This window comes from Oncorhynchus gorbuscha, linkage group LG23 (assembly GCF_021184085.1).
Source record: "Oncorhynchus gorbuscha isolate QuinsamMale2020 ecotype Even-year linkage group LG23, OgorEven_v1.0, whole genome shotgun sequence".
Taxonomy (NCBI): Eukaryota; Metazoa; Chordata; class Actinopteri; order Salmoniformes; family Salmonidae; genus Oncorhynchus; species Oncorhynchus gorbuscha.
In genome coordinates this window covers 1,205,688-1,226,371 of record NC_060195.1, presented here as the reverse complement: position 1 = coordinate 1,226,371, position 20,684 = coordinate 1,205,688, and the positions used below count along the sequence as shown (strand labels likewise).

General features: G+C 45.6%; 1 protein-coding gene across 1 annotated transcript in view; it reads right to left on the bottom strand.

Annotated features, from left to right (window-relative positions):
- LOC124011295 (iron-sulfur clusters transporter ABCB7, mitochondrial-like) overlaps positions 1-20,684 on the bottom strand; it is an 81,991-nt gene that overhangs the window by 1,300 nt on the left and 60,007 nt on the right. Inside the window, exons 9-15 of the mRNA XM_046324522.1 lie at positions 18,842-19,016; positions 17,072-17,229; positions 16,449-16,612; positions 11,423-11,552; positions 7,290-7,461; positions 6,750-6,853; positions 4,550-4,657 (exon numbers count right to left, since the gene is read on the bottom strand). Coding sequence (XP_046180478.1) covers positions 4,550-4,657; positions 6,750-6,853; positions 7,290-7,461; positions 11,423-11,552; positions 16,449-16,612; positions 17,072-17,229; positions 18,842-19,016 — 1,011 coding nt within the window. The remainder of the gene's footprint in view (positions 1-4,549; positions 4,658-6,749; positions 6,854-7,289; positions 7,462-11,422; positions 11,553-16,448; positions 16,613-17,071; positions 17,230-18,841; positions 19,017-20,684) is intronic.

Here is a 20,684-nt window from a genome sequence, read left to right as displayed (position 1 = left end):
CACCCCCCAGGGAGCGAGGCAGAAGTGTTGGCACCGTGGGCATGCACGTAACTGACTGTTTCTAACTCTGTGACTTAACGAGCCGACACCATGGCGACACGGAATAACACGCCTCCTCGCCACGACGACCTTCTGATCTCTCCATCTGACGCTCTGCCTCTGCTCACGGGGGAACATGGAAAACATCACCAACAGCTTTCAAAGAGCTAAGACAAACCAAACCTCAACCCCCTCTCCTCATTCCTCTCTACTCCTACCTCACTAGATTAATGTTGTAAGTGAGAACACTACCTCAATAAATATAGTAGCCAAAAGAGGTACATAATAACTAACTAAACTTAGTTGAGGTTGTGTGTTGTTGAGGACCTTCGCTAAGTGTGTTGTTGAGGACCTTCGCTAAGTGTGTTGTTGAGAGCCTTCGCTAAGTGTGTTGTTGAGGACCTTCGCTAAGTGTGTTGTTGAGGACCTTCGCTAAATGTGTTGTTGAGAGCCTTTGCTACGTGTGTTGTTGAGAGCCTTCGCTAAGTGTGTTGTTGAGAGCCTTCGCTAAGTGTGTTGTTGAGGACCTTCGCTAAGTGTGTTGTTGAGGACCTTCGCTAAGTGTGTTGTTGAGGACCTTCGCTAAGTGTGTTGTTGAGGACCTTCGCTAAGTGTGTTGTTGAGGACCTTCGCTAAGTGTGTTGTTGAGGACCTTCGCTAAGTGTGTTGTTGAGGCATTTGTCGATACTGATAGGATCGAAAGAAAGGGAGTGCTGCTCTCGGATCAGATTTCGCTATTCAAATCTTTCCTTAACACTAGAATTATTCCACAATACTGACGACAGATCAGCTCCTAGATAGATATTAGGCCTACCACGGATAGTAGCTATTATTGAGGCATCTCATTCTAATGCCTATCCTATAATTGTAACTCGTTTCAGGAAACTAAGAGTGTGTCGCACGTGTCACTACTTCACAGGAGAACATGCATTTTGGTCAGAAATGTCTTCTGGAACATTTGAACTTTCATGTGCCTTAATAACAAACTTATATGCCATCTGTAAATCCAAATGCAATTGTTAAATTACGAGCCTAGTTGGTTTCGCCTCTGAAAAAGTCAGAAACCTTCCCGCTAGCCATGATTGGCCGAGAAAATGGATGGGCCGAACATGCCAAGAGATGAGTTTGGATTGGTCTGTCACGAAGGACTGTCTATAATGAGCTGCTCAGTATGTTTTTAATGTTATTTTACCTTTATTTAACTGGGCAAGTCAGTTATAAACACATTCTTATTTTCAATGACGGCTTAGGAACAGAGACTTGATCAGGGGCAGAAGGACGGATTTTTACCTTGTCAGCTCAGAGATTCAATACTGCAACCTTTCGGTTACTGGCCCAACTCTCTAACCACTAGGCTACCTGCCGATCTACATACACCTACAGTATGTGACTGTCTGATCACCTACAGTATGTATGTTAATAGTCCAACGCTCTAACCACTAGGCTACCTGCTACCCCAGTGGGTGGGCCTAGTACCCCAGTGGGTGGGCCTAGTACCCCAGTGGGTGGGCCTGGTACCCCAGTGGCTGGGCCTAGTACCCCAGTGGGTGGGCCTGGTACCCCAGTGGGTGGGCCTGGTACCCCAGTGGGTGGGCCTGGTACCCCAGTGAGTGGGCCTAGTACCCCAGTGAGTGGGCCTGGTACCCCAGTGGGTGGGCCTGGTACCCCAGTGGGTGGGCCTGGTACCCCAGTGGGTGGGCCTAGTACCCCAGTGAGTGGGCCTGGTACCCCATTGAGTGGGCCTGGTACCCCAGTGAGTGGGCCTGGTACCCCAGTGAGTGGGCCTGGTACCCCAGTGAGTGGGCCTGGTACCCCAGTGAGTGGGCCTGGTACCCCAGTGAGTGGGCCTAGTACCCCAGTGAGTGGGCCTGGTACCCCAGTGGGTGGGCCTAGTACCCCAGTGAGTGGGCCTGGTACCCCAGTGGGTGGGCCTATTCCCTCCAAGGCCCAACCATGGCTGTGCCGTTACCCAGTCATTTGAAATCCATAGATCACGACCAAATTAACCAAATGATTTCCTTATATGAACTGTAACTCAATAGAAACGTTTAAATTCTTGCATGTTGCGTTTATATTTTTGTTCAGTATACATTTCCAGATATTATATGTTTATAATTTTGTCAGAAAGTCGTTTTCATTGCAAGTTAAAGCGTACAGTTAGCTAGCTAGCTAACGTTAGTTGGCTGGCTGTCCAAAGTTACATGTACGATCTGTCATGAGGTTGACCTGAGGGGGAGGTTTATGACCCCCATAAATACCTTTGCCCTTTTTCCTCTCTCAACTCTACCGATGTGACTATTGAAAATCCCTTTGTTAAACATAGAGAGTCGGGGAACATCAAAAGTTAGGGGGAAAGGAAGCATATTTCGGCAATCCAACCAGCTGAAAAAATGTGTTGGTACTTAATGAATATGATGTCAGTTTGGTTGTCATCTGAGACATTCTTATTAATGATAGGATGGCATAAACTCTATCTTGGAAAGATCAGATTCACATGGAATTGCTGTGCAATTTAAATGTTTAAATATGAAACTATTTGTGAAAAGATTAAATGTAATTTTAGCTTCCAAATGAGAGAATTGGGTTTTCATAAGGTTAGAGCTCTGCTCAATCAGTGGCCCGCCCCTGTGAAGAGACCTTGGTTATAAACTATGAAACACACCCTTCTCTCCCTCCACTATATAAGCCCTTGACGAAAAAATAACTTTCTGTTCCGAGTACATCAGGACGCCGATCCGATGTCAGAAGGGTTCAGATAATAACTGTTCCGGGTACATTATTACGACGATCCGATGTCAGAAGGGTTCAGATAATAACTACAGAACGAAGCCAATCTCAGCGTGAGCTTTGGTTGCGAATGGTATGAACGTTGAACTCTTATTCACTACAGAAGTGATACCTCCTAGCCGTTGAGTTAGCAGCTGCCGCTGTAAACGTGGGCTAGGGAAGGAGGGACGACGGATCCAGTCTAACACACAACGACGATACCACAATGTATCCAGTTTACCACCAGAGACATTCTTCCGAGTACAGGAAGATCTCTGTACAATATTTATCTTGCAGTCATCTCAGTTTTCAGCCTATACTGTATTTATTGTGCAGTCATCTCAGTTTTCAGCCTATACTCTATTTATCTTGCAGTCATCTCAGTTTTCAACATATACTCTATTTATCTTGCAGTCATCTCGGTTTTCAGCCTATACTCTATTTATCTTGCAGTCATCTCGGTTTTCAACATATACTCTATTTATCTTGCAGTCATCTCAGTTTTCAACCTATACTCTATTTATCGTGCAGTCATCTCAGTTTTCAACATATACTCTATTTATCTTGCAGTCATCTCAGTTTTCAACCTATACTCTATTTATCTTGCAGTCATCTCAGTTTTCAGCCTACACTATTTATCTTGCAGTCATCTCATAGTTTTGATTCTGTGTTTAGTGGAGTTTTTTATTAGAAAGTGTCATCTCAGTTTTCAACAATTATACTCTATTTATCTTGCAGTCATCTCAGTTTTCAGCCTATACTCTATTTATCTTGCAGTCATCTCAGTTTTCAGCCTATACTCTATTTATCTTGCAGTCATCTCAGTTTTCAGCCTACACTATTTTGCAGTCAAATTGACACATAATAATGTTGATTCTGTGTTTAGTGGAGTTTTTTTATTAGAAAGTGACCGCTGATATCTTCAGAACAAAGGTGATCACAAATAAGCTTACATACAATTACCATTATCTAAATAACAAGTGTTTTCAACTTTACTGTTCTAGTGGTCTCAGGTAGTCGTTAAATAAAGAGTGTTTTCAACATTACTGTTCTAGTGGTCTCAGGTAGTCGGTATATAACGAGTGTTTTCAACATTACTGTTCTAGTGGTCTCAGGTAGTCGGTATATAACGAGTGTTTTCAACTTTACTGTTCTAGTGGATGGTTTTAATGATGCGGTCTCAAGGGTTCTGATGTGTTGCAGGTTGTCCTGGTGGATGGAATATCAACCAAATGTGCCAGGGACATTTTGGAAAAGATTTGGGACCTGAATGTTATTCGAGGTAGAAGAAATCGTGGTCTAATATCCCAAATCTTAAAACACGTCCAGTGATTTTTGAACATTTCCTGTTGAAAAGTGCTATTCGGGGCAGCAGGTTGCCTAGTGGTTAGAGTGTTGGGCCAGCAATCAAAAGGTTGCTGGATCAAATCCCGAGCTGACATGGTAAAAATCTGTTGTTCTGCCCCTGAACAAGGATGTTAACCCACTGTTCCTAGGCCGTCATTGTAAATAAGAAATTGTTCTTAACTGATAAAAAATAATATATCCCAAGTATATAACTACTCCTTGAAGTTTGCAGTTGTATAAAATAAAATTGTTTTGTTCCCAAATGTTTTTTTTTTAACCCTTCAGTGTGCGTAATTTTCTGTATTTATACTTGGGATAACGCTTTTCAACGGGAAAAGTTTAAAAAAATAAAATAAAATCCCTCCTTGGAATAATCACTATGAGAAGGTCTTCTTACCTTGTTGAGTACGATGATCTCGTCTGCGTCTACGATGGTGGACAGTCTGTGAGCGATAAACACGGACGTCCGGTCCTGGACCAGACCCTTCATGGAACTAAGAATGTTCTAGAAGTACACAGAATCAACATGAAGTATTAGAAATAGTTCTGGAACGCTTTAGAATGAATTATTCAAAATTGTATTAGAATTTTGTAGAGGAACATAAAGTATTAGAAACAGTTCTAGAATGTTCCAGAACAACACAGGAACACCAAGTATTAGAAATAGTTCTAGAACTTTCTACAACACAGAAACATTGAATGTTACAAATAGTTCTAGAAGGGTCTAGAACAGAGGTGGGCAAACTTTTTGACTCGCGGGCCACAATGGGTTCTAAAATTTGACAGAGGGGCCGGGCCAGGAGCATTTGGAGGGAGTGTTTGGGCCGGATATACTAAAGCATTAAATGTAGTGTGTGCAAACCTCATAGCACAGTAAGAACACTACAACCCAATTTATTAACTGTCTTTCAAATGTGAAAAATAGCCCTTATCAGTTAATACATTTGTCTCAAGGAATATGCAAGATATGGCATTTCCATACTATTTCGCAGATACTGGGAGGAGGAAATGTAAATAGATTAAAATAACATACGCACTGTGATTTATCAAGATTGCGTCTGTTTTTAATAAGTTTCAATCGAAGGTGCAAAGTTAAAGAAATCAACATTTATTGAAAAATGGAATCACTTTCAACATTCAAAACATATTATTACACAACGAAATACTCAAGCTCAATAATATCTACTTGTGTTAAACTCCGCAAAATCACGGATGGATTGTCCTGACCGCGCGCTTTACAAACTCGCCACGGACGCCCTCGCCTTCACGCGCAAACAGTACACGTGTATCGTTGCCAAGCACACAGACATAGGCTGTATTAAATATCCTACCTGCAGCTGAAAATTTAAATTTAAATTAAGAGCGATGTGCGGCGTGTTAATTAAGCTACTGTACCGCTGCTGTGCGTAAATGCGCATTGCTCTGTAAATTAGCTGCCAACCTCTGAGCAGTAGCCGCCCGTTCTTGTGTCGACTGCTTGCTAGCATAGTTTGCATGCTTCGTGGCAAAGTGACGGCTGATATTGTACTCTTTGAAAACCGCAACAGCTTCTTGGCATATCAGACATACAGCCGTTGATCGGACTTCAGTGAAGAAGTATTTTGTTGTCCACTCCTTATTAAACACTCGGCATTCGCTGTCCACTTTCCTTCTCTTTGGTCCGCTCATTTTCACAGAAGGGCTTAATGGTGACGTGAAACGAAGTGAAAATTAAAGTGAAATAAAGAGAAATACGCGCCACTCCAACAACGGTCAATGTGTTTTGAGTGCGCCATCTATTGGGGAAACGTGGGCATTGCAGGGAAAGGGGAAAAAAGGAGGTTTTTACTATAATTTGGACAAGTTCAGCGGGCCGGATTAAAAAGCCTAACGGGCCGTTTGTGGCCCGCGGGCCGTAGTTTGCCCATGTCTGGTCTAGAACAACACAGGAACATGAAGAATTCAAAATGATTTCCAGAATGTTTCCAGAAAGTATAGTTTTTTTTGGGAAGGAAAATATCGATATCGGCCAAAAATGTCATATCGGTGCATCATTAGTTAGGAGCCCGTAAAATGGCAGCCATCCCCTACAGCTCCATTATTATGGAGCACAGGAACATCAAGTGTTAGAAATAGTTCTAGAACACTGTAGAGAAACAACACAGGAACATCAAGTGTTAGAAATAGTTCTAGAACACTGTAGAGAAACAACACAGGAACATCAAGTGTTAGAAATAGTTCTAGCATGTTCTAGGAGTACACCGATGCCAATATGACAGGCAGCATATATATGAAGCCGGTTTCTCTGAGAAAATGTCATTAAAACCACTAAGTCAACACAGCAGCAGCCAGCAATATCTCCTGTCATCATCCCCCCTCCTGCCCACTCCTGTGTGCTCCTGATGCTATTTACATATACCCATATAAAAAGCTTCACAATAAGAAAGCAGTACACATCTACATGTAATTCAGTATGAAACTAGAACAAGACATGTGGCCTGTTCTCTCCAACTTCAGGGCACAGTGAACTCTATCCCCTAACATCTACGCAGCTGATTGGTGTGTGTGTGTGTGTGTGTGTGTGTGTGTGTGTGGGGGGTGTGTGGTGGGGGGGTTACCTCCTCAGTGATAGAGTCCAGTGAAGAGGTAGCTTCATCATACAGCAGGATAGGAGGGTTCTTCAGTATGGCCCTGGCTATGGCCACACGCTGCTTCTCCCCACCTGAAACACACACAGCAAGTCAATGATGCTGTCCTGAAACACGACAACAGAGACATAACAGCAAGTCAATAATGCTGTCCTGAAACACAACAGCAGAGATATAACAGCAAGTCAATAATGCTGTCCTGAAACACACACAGCAAGTCAATAATGCTGTCCTGAAAGACAACAGCAGAGATATAACAGCAAGTCAATAATGCAGTCTATTTGAGGTAGATATTTGAGTCCCCTCTCCCGACCAGGGTGTCTGACCTACCTGAGAGTTGGAGTCCCCTCTCCCGACCAGGGTGTCTGACCTACCTGAGAGTTTGAGTCCCCTCTCCCGACCAGGGTGTGTCTGACCCACCTGACAGTCTGAGTCCCCTCTCCCGACCAGGGTGTGTCTGACCCACCTGACAGTTTGAGTCCCCTCTCCCGACCAGGGTGTCTGACCCACCTGACAGTTTGAGTCCCCTCTCGCCGACCTGAGTGTCGTATCCGTGGGGCATCCTAAGGATGGCATCGTGGATCCCTGCCAGCCGTGCCACCTGGTACACCTCCTCTGGCGTGGCGTTGATGTTCCCGTACTGAAGGTTGTAGAAGATGGTGTTGTGGAAGAGCACTGCATCCTGGGTAGGGAGGAGGGTAGAGAGACAGAGTGAGGGAGGAAACAGTACAGTCAATCAATACCGTCAGCTCAACTTGAGGAGAGGACACATCAGGAGAGGACACATCAGGAGAGGACACATCAGGAGAGGACACGTCAGGAGAGGACACGTCAGGAGAGGACAGGACACATCAGGACATGTCAGGAGAGGACACATCAGGAGAGGACAGGACACATCAGGAGAGGACAGGACACGTCAGGAGAGGACACATCAGGAGAGGACACGTCAGGAGAGGACACGTCAGGAGAGGACACGTCAGGAGAGGACACGTCAGGAGAGGACAGGACACATCAGGACATGTCAGGAGAGGACACATCAGGAGAAGACACATCGGGAGAGGACAGGACACATCAGGAGAGGACACATCAGGAGAGGACACATCAGGAGAGGACACATCAGGAGAGGACACATCAGGAGAGGACACATCAGGAGAGGACACATCAGGAGAGGACACATCAGGAGAGGACACATCAGGAGAGGACACATCAGGAGAGGACACATCAGGAGAGGACACATCGGGAGAGGACACATCGGGAGAGGACAGGACACATCAGGAGAGGACACATCAGGAGAGGACACATCGGGAGAGGACACATCAGGAGAGGACACATCAGGAGAGGACACATCAGGAGAGGACACATCAGGAGAGGACACATCAGGAGAGGACAGGACACATCAGGAGAGGACACATCAGGAGAGGACACATCAGGAGAGGACACATCAGGAGAGGACACATCAGGAGAGGACACATCAGGAGAGGACACATCAGGAGAGGACACATCAGGAGAGGACACATCAGGAGAGGACACATCAGGAGAGGACACATCAGGAGAGGACACATCAGGAGAGGACACATCAGGAGAGGACACATCAGGAGAGGACACATCAGGAGAGGACACATCAGGAGAGGACACATCAGGAGAGGACAGGACACATCAGGAGAGGACACATCAGGAGAGGACACATCAGGAGAGGACACATCAGGAGAGGACACATCAGGAGAGGACACATCAGGAGAGGACACATCAGGAGAGGACACATCAGGAGAGGACAGGACACATCAGGAGAGGACACATCAGGAGAGGACACATCAGGAGAGGACACATCAGGAGAGGACACATCAGGAGAGGACACATCAGGAGAGGACAGGACACATCAGGAGAGGACACATCAGGAGAGGACAGGACACATCAGGAGAGGACACATCAGGAGAGGACACATCAGGAGAGGACACATCAGGAGAGGACACATCAGGAGAGGACACATCGGGAGAGGACACATCGGGAGAGGACACATCGGGAGAGGACACATCGGGAGAGGACACATCAGGAGAGGACACATCAGGAGAGGACACGTCAGGAGAGGACACGTCAGGAGAGGACACATCAGGAGAGGACAGGACACGTCAGGAGAGGACACATCAGGAGAGGACACATCAGGAGAGGACACGTCAGGAGAGGACACGTCAGGAGAGGACACGTCAGGAGAGGACACGTCAGGAGAGGACACGTCAGGAGAGGACACGTCAGGAGAGGACACGTCAGGAGAGGACACGTCAGGAGAGGACACGTCAGGAGAGGACAGGACACATCAGGACATGTCAGGAGAGGACACATCAGGAGAGGACACATCAGGAGAGGACACATCAGGAGAGGACACATCAGGAGAGGACACGTCAGGAGAGGACAGGACACATCAGGAGAGGACAGGACACATCAGGAGAGGACACATCAGGAGAGGACACATCAGGAGAGGACACATCAGGAGAGGACACGTCAGGAGAGGACACGTCAGGAGAGGACACGTCAGGAGAGGACACATCAGGAGAGGACACATCAGGAGAGGACACATCAGGAGAGGACAGGACACATCAGGAGAGGACACATCAGGAGAGGACACATCAGGAGAGGACACATCAGGAGAGGACAGGACACATCAGGAGAGGACACATCAGGAGAGGACACATCAGGAGAGGACAGGACACATCAGGAGAGGACACATCAGGAGAGGACACGTCAGGAGAGGACACATCAGGAGAGGACAGGACACGTCAGGAGAGGACACATCAGGAGAGGACAGGACACGTCAGGAGAGGACACATCAGGAGAGGACAGGACACATCAGGAGAGGACACATCAGGAGAGGACACATCAGGAGAGGACACATCAGGAGAGGACACATCAGGAGAGGACACATCAGGAGAGGACACATCAGGAGAGGACACATCAGGAGAGGACACATCAGGAGAGGACACATCAGGAGAGGAAACATCAGGAGAGGACACGTCAGGAGAGGACAGGACACATCAGGAGAGGAGAGGACACATCAGGAGAGGAGAGGACACATCAGGAGAGGAGAGGACACGTCAGGAGAGGACACATCAGGAGAGGACACATCAGGAGAGGACACATCAGGAGAGGACAGGACACATCAGGAGAGGACAGGACACATCAGGAGAGGAGAGGACACGTCAGGAGAGGACACATCAGGAGAGGACACATCAGGAGAGGACACATCAGGAGAGGACACATCAGGAGAGGACACGTCAGGAGAGGACACGTCAGGAGAGGACACGTCAGGAGAGGACACGTCAGGAGAGGACACGTCAGGAGAGGACACATCAGGAGAGGACACATCAGGAGAGGACACATCAGGAGAGGACACATCAGGAGAGGACACATCAGGAGAGGACACATCAGGAGAGGACACATCGGGAGAGGACACATCAGGAGAGGACACATCGGGAGAGGACACATCAGGAGAGGACACATCGGGAGAGGACACATCGGGAGAGGACACATCAGGAGAGGACACATCAGGAGAGGACACATCAGGAGAGGACACATCAGGAGAGGACACATCAGGAGAGGACACATCAGGAGAGGACACATCAGGAGAGGACACATCAGGAGAGGACACATCAGGAGAGGACACATCAGGAGAGGACACATCGGGAGAGGACACATCAGGAGAGGACACATCAGGAGAGGACACACTGTCGTGGCAGAATCAGAATTAATTGGGTAACATAGTACTTGTCATTAGAATGTATCCTTTTGGACTACAGTGAGATACTTGAATGTATCTTGTTGTACTGTAGTGTTGGCTGTCTGCTGTTATCTGTTCTCTGTCAGGGGTCAGTCACTTGGGCCAGAGAGGGGAGAGGTGAAGCGTAGCCTAATTTTTTTTTTAAATATGTAAACACATCTTTTAAACCATGTGAAGGGATGATTGAGGGGGAACCAATTATCTCTTGGCTCCACAATGTCTGTGTGCCAGTCACTGTCTGTGTGCCAGTCACTGTCTGTGTGCCAGTCACTGTCTGTGTGCCAGTCACTGTCTGTGTGCCAGCACTGTCTGTGTGCCAGTCACTGTCTGTGTGCCAGTCACTGTCTGTGTGCCAGTCACTGTCTGTGTGCCAGTCACTGTGTCTCTGTGATCTTGTCCAGGAGGGGTGTATTTGATATATGCCATTGGGTGAGGTAATGGTGTTGGTCCTGAGTGGTACCAAGAGCGAGATAAGAACATAGTTTAGGAGACAAAGCTGAACGATAATTTATAGCCAATGCTGTCTGGCTATGTGTGTCTTTGCGATAAAGGATCTCAGTTGCAATGTGTAAGGACTCTCAGACAATTCATTTACAGACACTGAATTGATCTGAGAGTCACAGGGTTGTGATGGAGCTCATAATAATTAAAGGTGGACTTTATGATAACTCTGACTTGTATGGTGGTTTGCTCTCATGATTTGGTAAATACAGGACATTCCCACTACAACACACTGAACAAATATACATGTGAAGGAAAGAACCTGTAGTTTTGTATTCCCTTCCACATCTGCCCCCTGGTGGTGGGAGGTGATTGTTGTCCAAGTCATCTTACTAAAGGATCAATACATGTAATCTAATCACGTTAGTTTTACCTGTGGTACCACCCCTACGGCCCGTCGCAGGCTGTCCAGTCCAACGTCCCTGATGTTCTGTCCAGCGATGTAGATGTTTCCCTTCTGGGGCTCGTAAAACCGGAACAACATACGCATTATGGTGCTCTTCCTGAAACACAGAACCATGGTTACTATGGTGCTCTTCCTGAAACAACACAGAACCATGGTTACTATGCTGCTCTTCCTGAAACACCACATAACCATGGTTACTATGCTGCTCTTCCTGAAACACAGAACCATGGTTACTATGGTGCTCTTCCTGAAACACAGAACCATGGTCACTATGGCGCTCTTCCTGAAACACAGAACCATGGTTACTATGGTGCTCTTCCTGAAAGACAGAACCATGGTTACTATGGTGCTCTTCCTGAAACACAGAACCATGGTTACTATGGTGCTCTTCCTGAAACACAGAACCATGGTTACTATGGTGCTCTTCCTGAAACACAGAACCATGGTTACTTTGGTGCTCTTCCTGAAACACAGAACCATGGTTACTATGGTGCTCTTCCTGAAACACAGAACCATGGTTACTATGGTGCTCTTCCTGAAACACAGAACCATGGTTACTATGGTGCTCTTCCGAAAAAGACAGAACCATGGTTACTATGGTGCTCTTCCCGAAACACAGAACAATGGTTACTATGGTGCTCTTCCTGAAACACAGAACCATGGTTACTATGGTGCTCTTCCTGAAACACAGAACCATGGTTACTATGGTGCTCTTCCTGAAACACAGAACCATGGTTACTATGGTGCTCTTCCTGAAACACAGAACCATGGTTACTATGGTGCTCTTCCTGAAACACAGAACCATGGTTACTATGGTGCTCTTCCTGAAACACAGAACCATGGTTACTATGGTGCTCTTCCTGAAACAACACAGAACCAGGGTTACTACGGTGCTCTTCCTGAAACACCACAGAACCATGGTTACTATGGTGCTCTTCCTGAAACACCACAGAACCATGGTTACTATGGTGCTCTTCCTGAAACAACACAGAACCATGGTTACTATGGTGCTCTTTCTGACACACAGAACCATGGTTACTATGGTGCTCTTCCTGAAACAACACAGAACCATGGTTACTATGGTGCTCTTCCTGACACACAGAACCATGGTTACTATGGTGCTCTTCCTGAAACAACACAGAACCATGGTTACTATGGTGCTCTTCCTGAAACAACACAGAACCATGGTTACTATGGTGCTCTTCCTGAAACAACACAGAACCATGGTTACTATGGCGCTCTTCCTGAAACATTCAGCATTACACTGTTGGAGCTAGGAACACCAGCATTACACTGTTGGAGCTAGGAACACCAGCATTACACTGTTGGAGCTAGGAACACCAGCATTACACTGTTGGAGCTAGGAACACCAGCATTTCACTGTTGGAGCTAGGAACACCAGCATTACACTGTTGGAGCTAGGAACACCAGCATTACACTGTTGGAGCTAGGAACACCAGCATTACACTGTTGGAGCTAGGAACACCAGCATTACACTGTTGGAGCTAGGAACACCAGCATTACACTGTTGGAGCTAGGAACACCAGCATTACACTGTTGGAGCTAGGAACACCATCATTACACTGTTGGAGCTATGAACACCATCATTACACTGTTGGAGCTAGGAACACCAGCATTACACTGTTGGAGCTAGGAACACCAGCATTACACTGTTGGAGCTAGGAACACCATCATTACACTGTTGGGGCTAGGAACACCAGCATTACACTGTTGGGGCTAGGAACACCAACATTACACTGTTGGAGCTAGGAACACCATCATTACACTGTTGGAGCTAGGAACACCAGCATTACACTGTTGGAGCTATGAACACCAGCATTACACTGTTGGAGCTAGAAACACCAGCATTACACTGTTGGAGCTAGGAACACCAGCATTACACTGTTGGAGCTAGGAACACCAGCATTACACTGTTGGAGCTAGGAACACCAGCATTACACTGTTGGAGCTAGGAACACCAGCATTACACTGTTGGAGCTAGGAACACCAGCATTACACTGTTGGAGCTGGGAACACCAGCATTACACTGTTGGAGCTAGGAACACCAGCATTACACTGTTGGAGCTAGGAACACCAGCATTACACTGTTGGAGCTATGAACACCAGCATTACACTGTTGGAGCTATGAACACCAGCATTACACTGTTGGAGCTAGGAACACCAGCATTACACTGTTGGAGCTAGGAACACCAGCATTACACTGTTGGAGCTAGGAACACCAGCATTACACTGTTGGAGCTAGGAACACCAGCATTACACTGTTGGAGCTAGGAACACCAGCATTACACTGTTGGAGCTAGGAACACCAGCATTACACTGTTGGAGCTAGGAACACCAGCATTACACTGTTGGAGCTAGGAACACCAGCATTACACTGTTGGAGCTAGGAACACCAGCATTACACTGTTGGAGCTAGGAACACCAGCATTACACTGTTGGAACTAGGAACACCAGCATTACACTGTTGGAACTAGGAAGACCAGCATTTCACAACACCCACAATAACATCTGCTAAATATGTGTATGTGACCAATAGATTGTTCTATGACTTTTTATGACGCTGAATAAGCACCTAAAGGTTATAACCCAGAATCTGCAGATATAATTGGAGAGGACAAGTTAAATACAGGTTAGGACCATAAGAGGCACATTTCCACTTCAACACTAGAACAAATTAGTGAAGCAGCCGTCCAATTATGTACCAAGTAGAGCTGGTGAATAAGGGTTTCTACACCGAGACAGATCCCAGACCCAGTGACCATGTTTACATGCTCCCTATATCCCGTTATTGTTCAGGAGACTCAAGTATTCTGTTTTTGAGTTGACGCATATAGACATCATATCCCGTTTACAATAAACCCCGAAAAGCTTGTATCCCAGTGACGTGAAACCAGAATAAGATGCCTGGGATATGCTAAGACGGGATACTGTGGCATGTCAACATCTTGTGCGGTTGACGGTAGTTTTTCACATTTAGCGAAGGGCATATCAGGGGTGGCAGTCAAATTTACATAAGTTTCTGCTTATAATTACTGACATTTGGTAGACTATATTATAATTACTGACATTTGGTAGACTATATTATAATTACTGACATTTGGTAGACTATATTATAATTAATGACATTTGGTAGACTATATTATAATTACTGACATTTGGTAGACTATATTATAATTAATGACATTTGGTAGACTATATTATAATTACTGACATTTGGTAGACTATATTATAATTACTGACATTTGGTAGACTATATTATAATTAATGACATTTGGTAGACTATATTATAATTAATGACATTTGGTAGACTATTTGTTTGTCAACTATAGTTAAATTAGTAACACCGACATAATGAATTCATTAGTAATTTAGTTAACACTGACAGAATGAATTCATTAGTAATGTAGTTAACACAGAGAATTAATTCATTAGTAATGTAGTTAACACAGAGAATCAATTCATTAGTAATGTAGGTAACACAGAGAATGAATTCATTAGTAATGTAGTTAACACCGACAGAATCAATTCATTAGTAATGTAGTTAACACAGACAGAATGAATTCATTAGTAATGTAGTTAACACAGACAGAATGAATTCATTAGTAATGTAGTTAACACTGAGAATGAATTCATTAGTAATGTAGTTAACACTGACAGAATGAATTCATTAGTAATGTAGGTAACACAGAGAATGAATTCATTAGTAATGTAGTTAACACAGAGAATGAATTCATTAGTAATGTAGTTAACACAGAGAATGAATTCATTAGTAATGTAGTTAACACAGAGAATTAATTCATTAGTAATGTAGTTAACACTGACAGAATGAATTCATTAGTAATGTAGGTAACACAGAGAATGAATTCATTAGTAATGTAGTTAACACAGAGAATCAATTCATTAGTAATGTAGTTAACACAGAGAATTAATTCATTAGTAATGTAGGTAACACAGAGAATTAATTCATTAGTAATGTAGTTAACACAGAGAATGAATTCATTAGTAATGTAGGTAACACAGAGAATGAATTCATTAGTAATGTAGTTAACACAGAGAATGAATTCATTAGTAATGTAGGTAACACTGACAGAATTAATTCATTAGTAATGTAGGTAACACTGACAGAATTAATTCATTAGTAATGTAGTTAACACTGACAGAATGAATTCATTAGTAATGTAGGTAACACAGAGAATGAATTCATTAGTAATGTAGTTAACACAGAGAATGAATTCATTAGTAATGTAGGTAACACTGACAGAATTAATTCATTAGTAATGTAGTTAACACCGGTAAAGTTGTCTGTTTCCATCAGGAACCGGGAGAAAACTCAACAGCATCCAAAACAGTGGAAAGATTGGTCCTGTGCAACATGTCAAATGTCATCAGTTTGACCGATTTTAAGGAAATCAAAAGCTGAGAAAACGATTGAACATGTTTCTGATAAGACATATTTGATGTGGTTGAAATACGGTGTGGTTGAAATACGGTGTGGTTGAAATATGGTGTGGTTGAAATACGGTGTGGTTGAAATACGGTGTGGTTGAAATACGGTGTGGTTGAAATACGGTGTGGTTGAAATATGGTGTGTGTGGTTGAAATACGGTGTGTGTGGTTGAAATACGGTGTGTGTGGTTGAAATACGGTGTGTGTGGTTGAAATACGGTGTGTGTGGTTGAAATACGGTGTGTGGTTGAAATACGGTGTGTGGTTGAAATACGGTGTGTGGTTGAAATACGGTGTGTGGTTGAAATACGGTGTCCAAAATGTCCTGGTTCTCCAGAAATCCTGGAAACATTCCCAAAATGTCCTGGTTCTCCAGAAATCCTGCTTGAACGATTCTGGATTTCCTGGTTATTCACAATTCCAGGGACTTTGAGAAAGCTCCCAGAAATGTGCAACCCTACTGTTGACCAGTGCACTTCATATGACCATATCAGACAGGTCAAGGCCTTTCTAAACGAGAGCTTACCCTGATCCACTCCCTCCTACAATGGCCACCTTCTTCCCAGCAGGCACCTGGAAGGAAACGCCCTCTAGAACCTTCTGTCCTTCCAGGTACTCAAAGTAGACATCCTCAAACCTGATGGTGGCTTCTTGAGGGGTGACAGAGAGAGGAGGGGCCAGCTCTCTTTCCTAGAGTAGAGAGACAAGAGAGTTAGGACTAACTACTACAGACTTACCCCTAACCCTTGACTTCTAACCCTCCTGGGGAGTTGGAGGGGGTCACAAGGAGGGCAGAGGCCAGCTCCTTCTCCTATAGACAGAGGAGAGGAACTGGACTATAAGTATAGAACCTTTAGGAATACTGTGTGCAGCTAGTCAGTAATTACAGTGTTCTAGAACTGGACTATAAGTATAGAACCTTTAGGAATACTGTGTGCAGCTAGTCAGTAATTACAGTGTTCTAGAACTGGACTATAAGTATAGAACCTTTAGGAATACTGTGTGCAGCTAGTCAGTAATTACAGTGTTCTAGAACTGGACTATAAGTATAGAACCTTTAGGAATACTGTGTGCAGCTAGTCAGTAATTACAGTGTTCTAGAACTGGACTATAAGTATAGAACCTAACCTTTAGGGAACCTTGTGTTACCTTGATCTTGGTGTCAACACTGAGCAGTGTGAAGAGTGTATTCATGTCGATCAGGGCCTGGCGTGTCTCTCTGTACACGGTGCCCAGGAAGTTAAGAGGCAGAGAGAGCTGGAACAGCAGACCATTCACCATCACCAGGTCTCCTACTGTCATAGAACCTGTCAACAACAACAGGAAGTTAAGAGGCAGAGAGAGCTGGAACAGCAGACCATTCACCATCACCAGGTCTCCTACTGTCATAGAACCTGTCAACAACAACAGGAAGTTAAGAGGCAGAGAGCTGGAACAGCAGACCATTCACCATCACCAGGTCTCCTACTGTCATAGAACCTGTCAACAACAACAGGAAGTTAAGAGGCAGAGAGAGCTGGAACAGCAGACCATTCACCATCACCAGGTCTCCTACTGTCATAGAACCTGTCAACAACAACAGGAAGTTAAGAGGCAGAGAGAGCTGGAACAGCAGACCATTCACCATCACCAGGTCTCCTACTGTCATAGAGCCTTCAACAACACACTGTCATCCACAACTGATTAAAAGAGGAATCTGCAGGAATGGAATGTTGATTTTGTAATGTCAATTGATTTGGAAAGGGTTCTCAACATTCTATTTCTGGACCCTCTCCTCACCTGTCATGATGCCCTTGGTAGGACTAGGGTTATTTTTTATTTATTTAACCTTTATTTAACTAGGCAAGTCAGTTAAGAACAAATTCTTACTTTCAATGACGGCCTAGGAACAGTGGGTTAACTGCCTGTTCAGGGGCAGAACGACAGATTTGTACCTTGTCAGCTCGGGGAATTGAACCTTTCGGTTACTAGTCCAACGCTCTAACCACTAGGCTACCCTGCCGCCCCAGGGTGAAGGGTTAGGGTGTAGGGGTTAGTTAGGGTGTAGGGGTTAAGGTTAGTTAGGGTGTAGGGGTTAGGGTGTAGGAGTTAGGGTGTAGGGGTTAAGATTAGTTAGGGTGTAGGGATTAGTTAGGGTTAGGTACGGTGTAGGGGTTAGATAGGGTGTAGGGGTTAGATAGGGTGTAGGGGTTAGGGTTTAGGGTGTAGGAGTTAGGGTTAGTTATGGTGTAGGGGTTAGTTAGGGTGTAGGGGTTAGGGTTAGTTAGGGTGTAGGGGTTAGGTTTAGTTAGGGTGTAAGGGTTAGGTTTAGTTAGGGTGTAGGGGTTAGGGTTAGTTAGGGTGTAGGGGTTAGGGTTAGTTAGGGTGTAGGGGTTAAGGTTAGTTAGGGTGTAGGGATTAGGGTTAGTTAGGGTGTACGGGTTAGGGTGTAGGGGTTAGGGTTAGTTAGGGGGTAGGGGTTAGGGTGTAGGGTTAGGGTTAGTTAGGGTGTAGGGGTTAGGGTTAGTTAGGGTGTAGGGGTTAGGGTGTAGGGGTTAGGGTTAGTTAGGGTGTAGGGGTTAGTTTGGGTTAGTTAGGGTGTAGGGGTTAGTTTGGGTTAGTTAGGGTGTAGGGGTTAGGGATAGTTAGGGTGTAGGGGTTAGGATGTAGGGGTTAGGGTTAGTTTGGGTTAGTTAGGGTGTAGGGGTTAGGGTTGGTTTGGGTTAGTTAGGGTGTAGGGGTTAGTTAGGATGTAAGGGTTAGGGTGTAGGGGTTAGGGTGTAGGGGTTAGGGTTAGTTTGGGTTTGTTAGGGTGTAGGGGTTAGTTAGGGTGTAGGGGTAGGGGCTAGGGTGTAGGGGCTAGTTAGGGTGTAGGGGTTCGGGTTAGTTAGGGTGTAGGGATTCGTGTTAGTTAGGGTGTAGGGGTAGGGTTAGGGTTACCTGCCATGATCCCCTTGCTAGCTAGCACCATGATACCAGTGAGGCCCACACTAAAGATGACACTCTGTCCAAAGTTGAGCATGGCCAGGGTATAGGTGGTCTTCAGGGAGGAGGACTCGTAGCTCTTCAGATAACCATCATACTTCTCTGCTTCAAACTTCTCATTGTTGAAATACTGGAACAGAGAGAGAGGGAGGTGAGGTAAGATCAGGTGAGATCAGGTAAGGTCAGGTGAGATCAGGTAAGATCAAGTGAGGTCAGGTAAGGTCAAGTGATGTCAGGTCAGGTGAGATCAGGTAAGGTGAGGTCAGGTGAGATCAGGTAAGGTGAGGTCAGGTGAGATCAGGTAAGGTGAGGTCAGTTAAGGTCAGGTGAGATCAGGTAAGGTGAGGTGAGTTCAGTTAAGGTCAGGTGAGATCAGGTCAGGTGAGGTCAGGTGAGATCAGGTAAGGTGAGGTCAGTTAAGGTCAGATCAGGTAAGGTGAGGTCAGGTGAGATCAGGTAAGGTCAGGTCAGGTGAGGTCAGGTCAGGTGAGATCAGGTAAGGTCAGGTCAGGTGAGATCAGGTAAGGTCAGGTCAGGTGAGATCAGGTAAGGTCAGGTCAGGTGAGATCAGGTAAGGTCAGGTCAGGTGAGATCAGGTAAGGTGAGGTCAGGTGAGATCAGGTAAGGTCAGGTGAGGTCAGTTAAGGTCAGGTGAGATCAGGTAAGGTGAGGTCAGGTGAGATCAGGTAAGGTGAGGTCAGGTGAGATCAGGTAAGGTGAGGTCAGGTGAGGTCAGTTAAGGTCAGGTGAGATCAGGTAAGGTGAGGTCAGGTGAGATCAGGTAAGGTGAGGTCAGGTGAGATCAGGTAAGATCAGGTAAGGTAAGGTGAGGTCAGGTAAGGTGAGGTCAGGTGAGATCAGGTAAGGTGAGGTCAGGTGAGATGAGGTAAGGTGAGGTCAGGTGAGATGAGGTAAGGTGAGGTCAGGTGAGATGAGGTCAGGTGAGATCAGGTCAGGTAAGGTGAGGTCAGGTAAGGTGAGGTCAGGTAAGGTGAGGTCAGGTGAGATCAGGTCAGGTGAGATCAGGTAAGGTCAGGTAAGGTGAGGTCAGGTAAGGTGAGGTCAGGTAAGGTGAGGTCAGGTAAGGTGAGGTCAGGTAAGGTGAGGTCAGGTGAGATGAGGTCAGGTGAGATCAGGTAAGGTGAGGTCAGGTGAGATCAGGTCAGGTGAGATGAGGTCAGGTGAGATCAGGTAAGGTGAGGTCAGGTGAGATCAGGTCAGGTGAGATCAAGTAAGGTGAGATCAGGTAAGGTGAGGTCAGGTGAGATGAGGTCAGGTGAGATGAGGTCAGGTAAGGTGAGGTCAGGTAAGGTGAGGTCAGGTGAGATCAGGTCAGGTGAGATCAGGTAAGGTCAGGTAAGGTGAGGTCAGGTAAGGTGAGGTCAGGTAAGGTGAGGTCAGGTAAGGTGAGGTCAGGTAAGGTGAGGTCAGGTGAGATGAGGTCAGGTGAGATCAGGTAAGGTGAGGTCAGGTGAGATCAGGTCAGGTGAGATCAAGTAAGGTGAGATCAGGTAAGGTCAGATCAGGTAAGGTGAGGTCAGGTGAGATGAGGTCAGGTGAGATCAGGTGAGGTCAGGTAAGGTAAGGTGAGGTCAGGTGAGATCAGGTAAGGTGAGGTCAGGTGAGATCAGGTGAGATCAGGTAAGGTCAGGTGAGATCAGGTCAGGTGAGATCAGGTAAGGTGAGGTCAGGTAAGGTGAGGTCAGGTAAGGTGAGGTCAGGTAAGGTCAGGTAAGGTGAGGTCAGGTGAGATCAGGTAAGGTGAGGTCAGGTAAGGTGAGGTCAGGTAAGGTGAGGT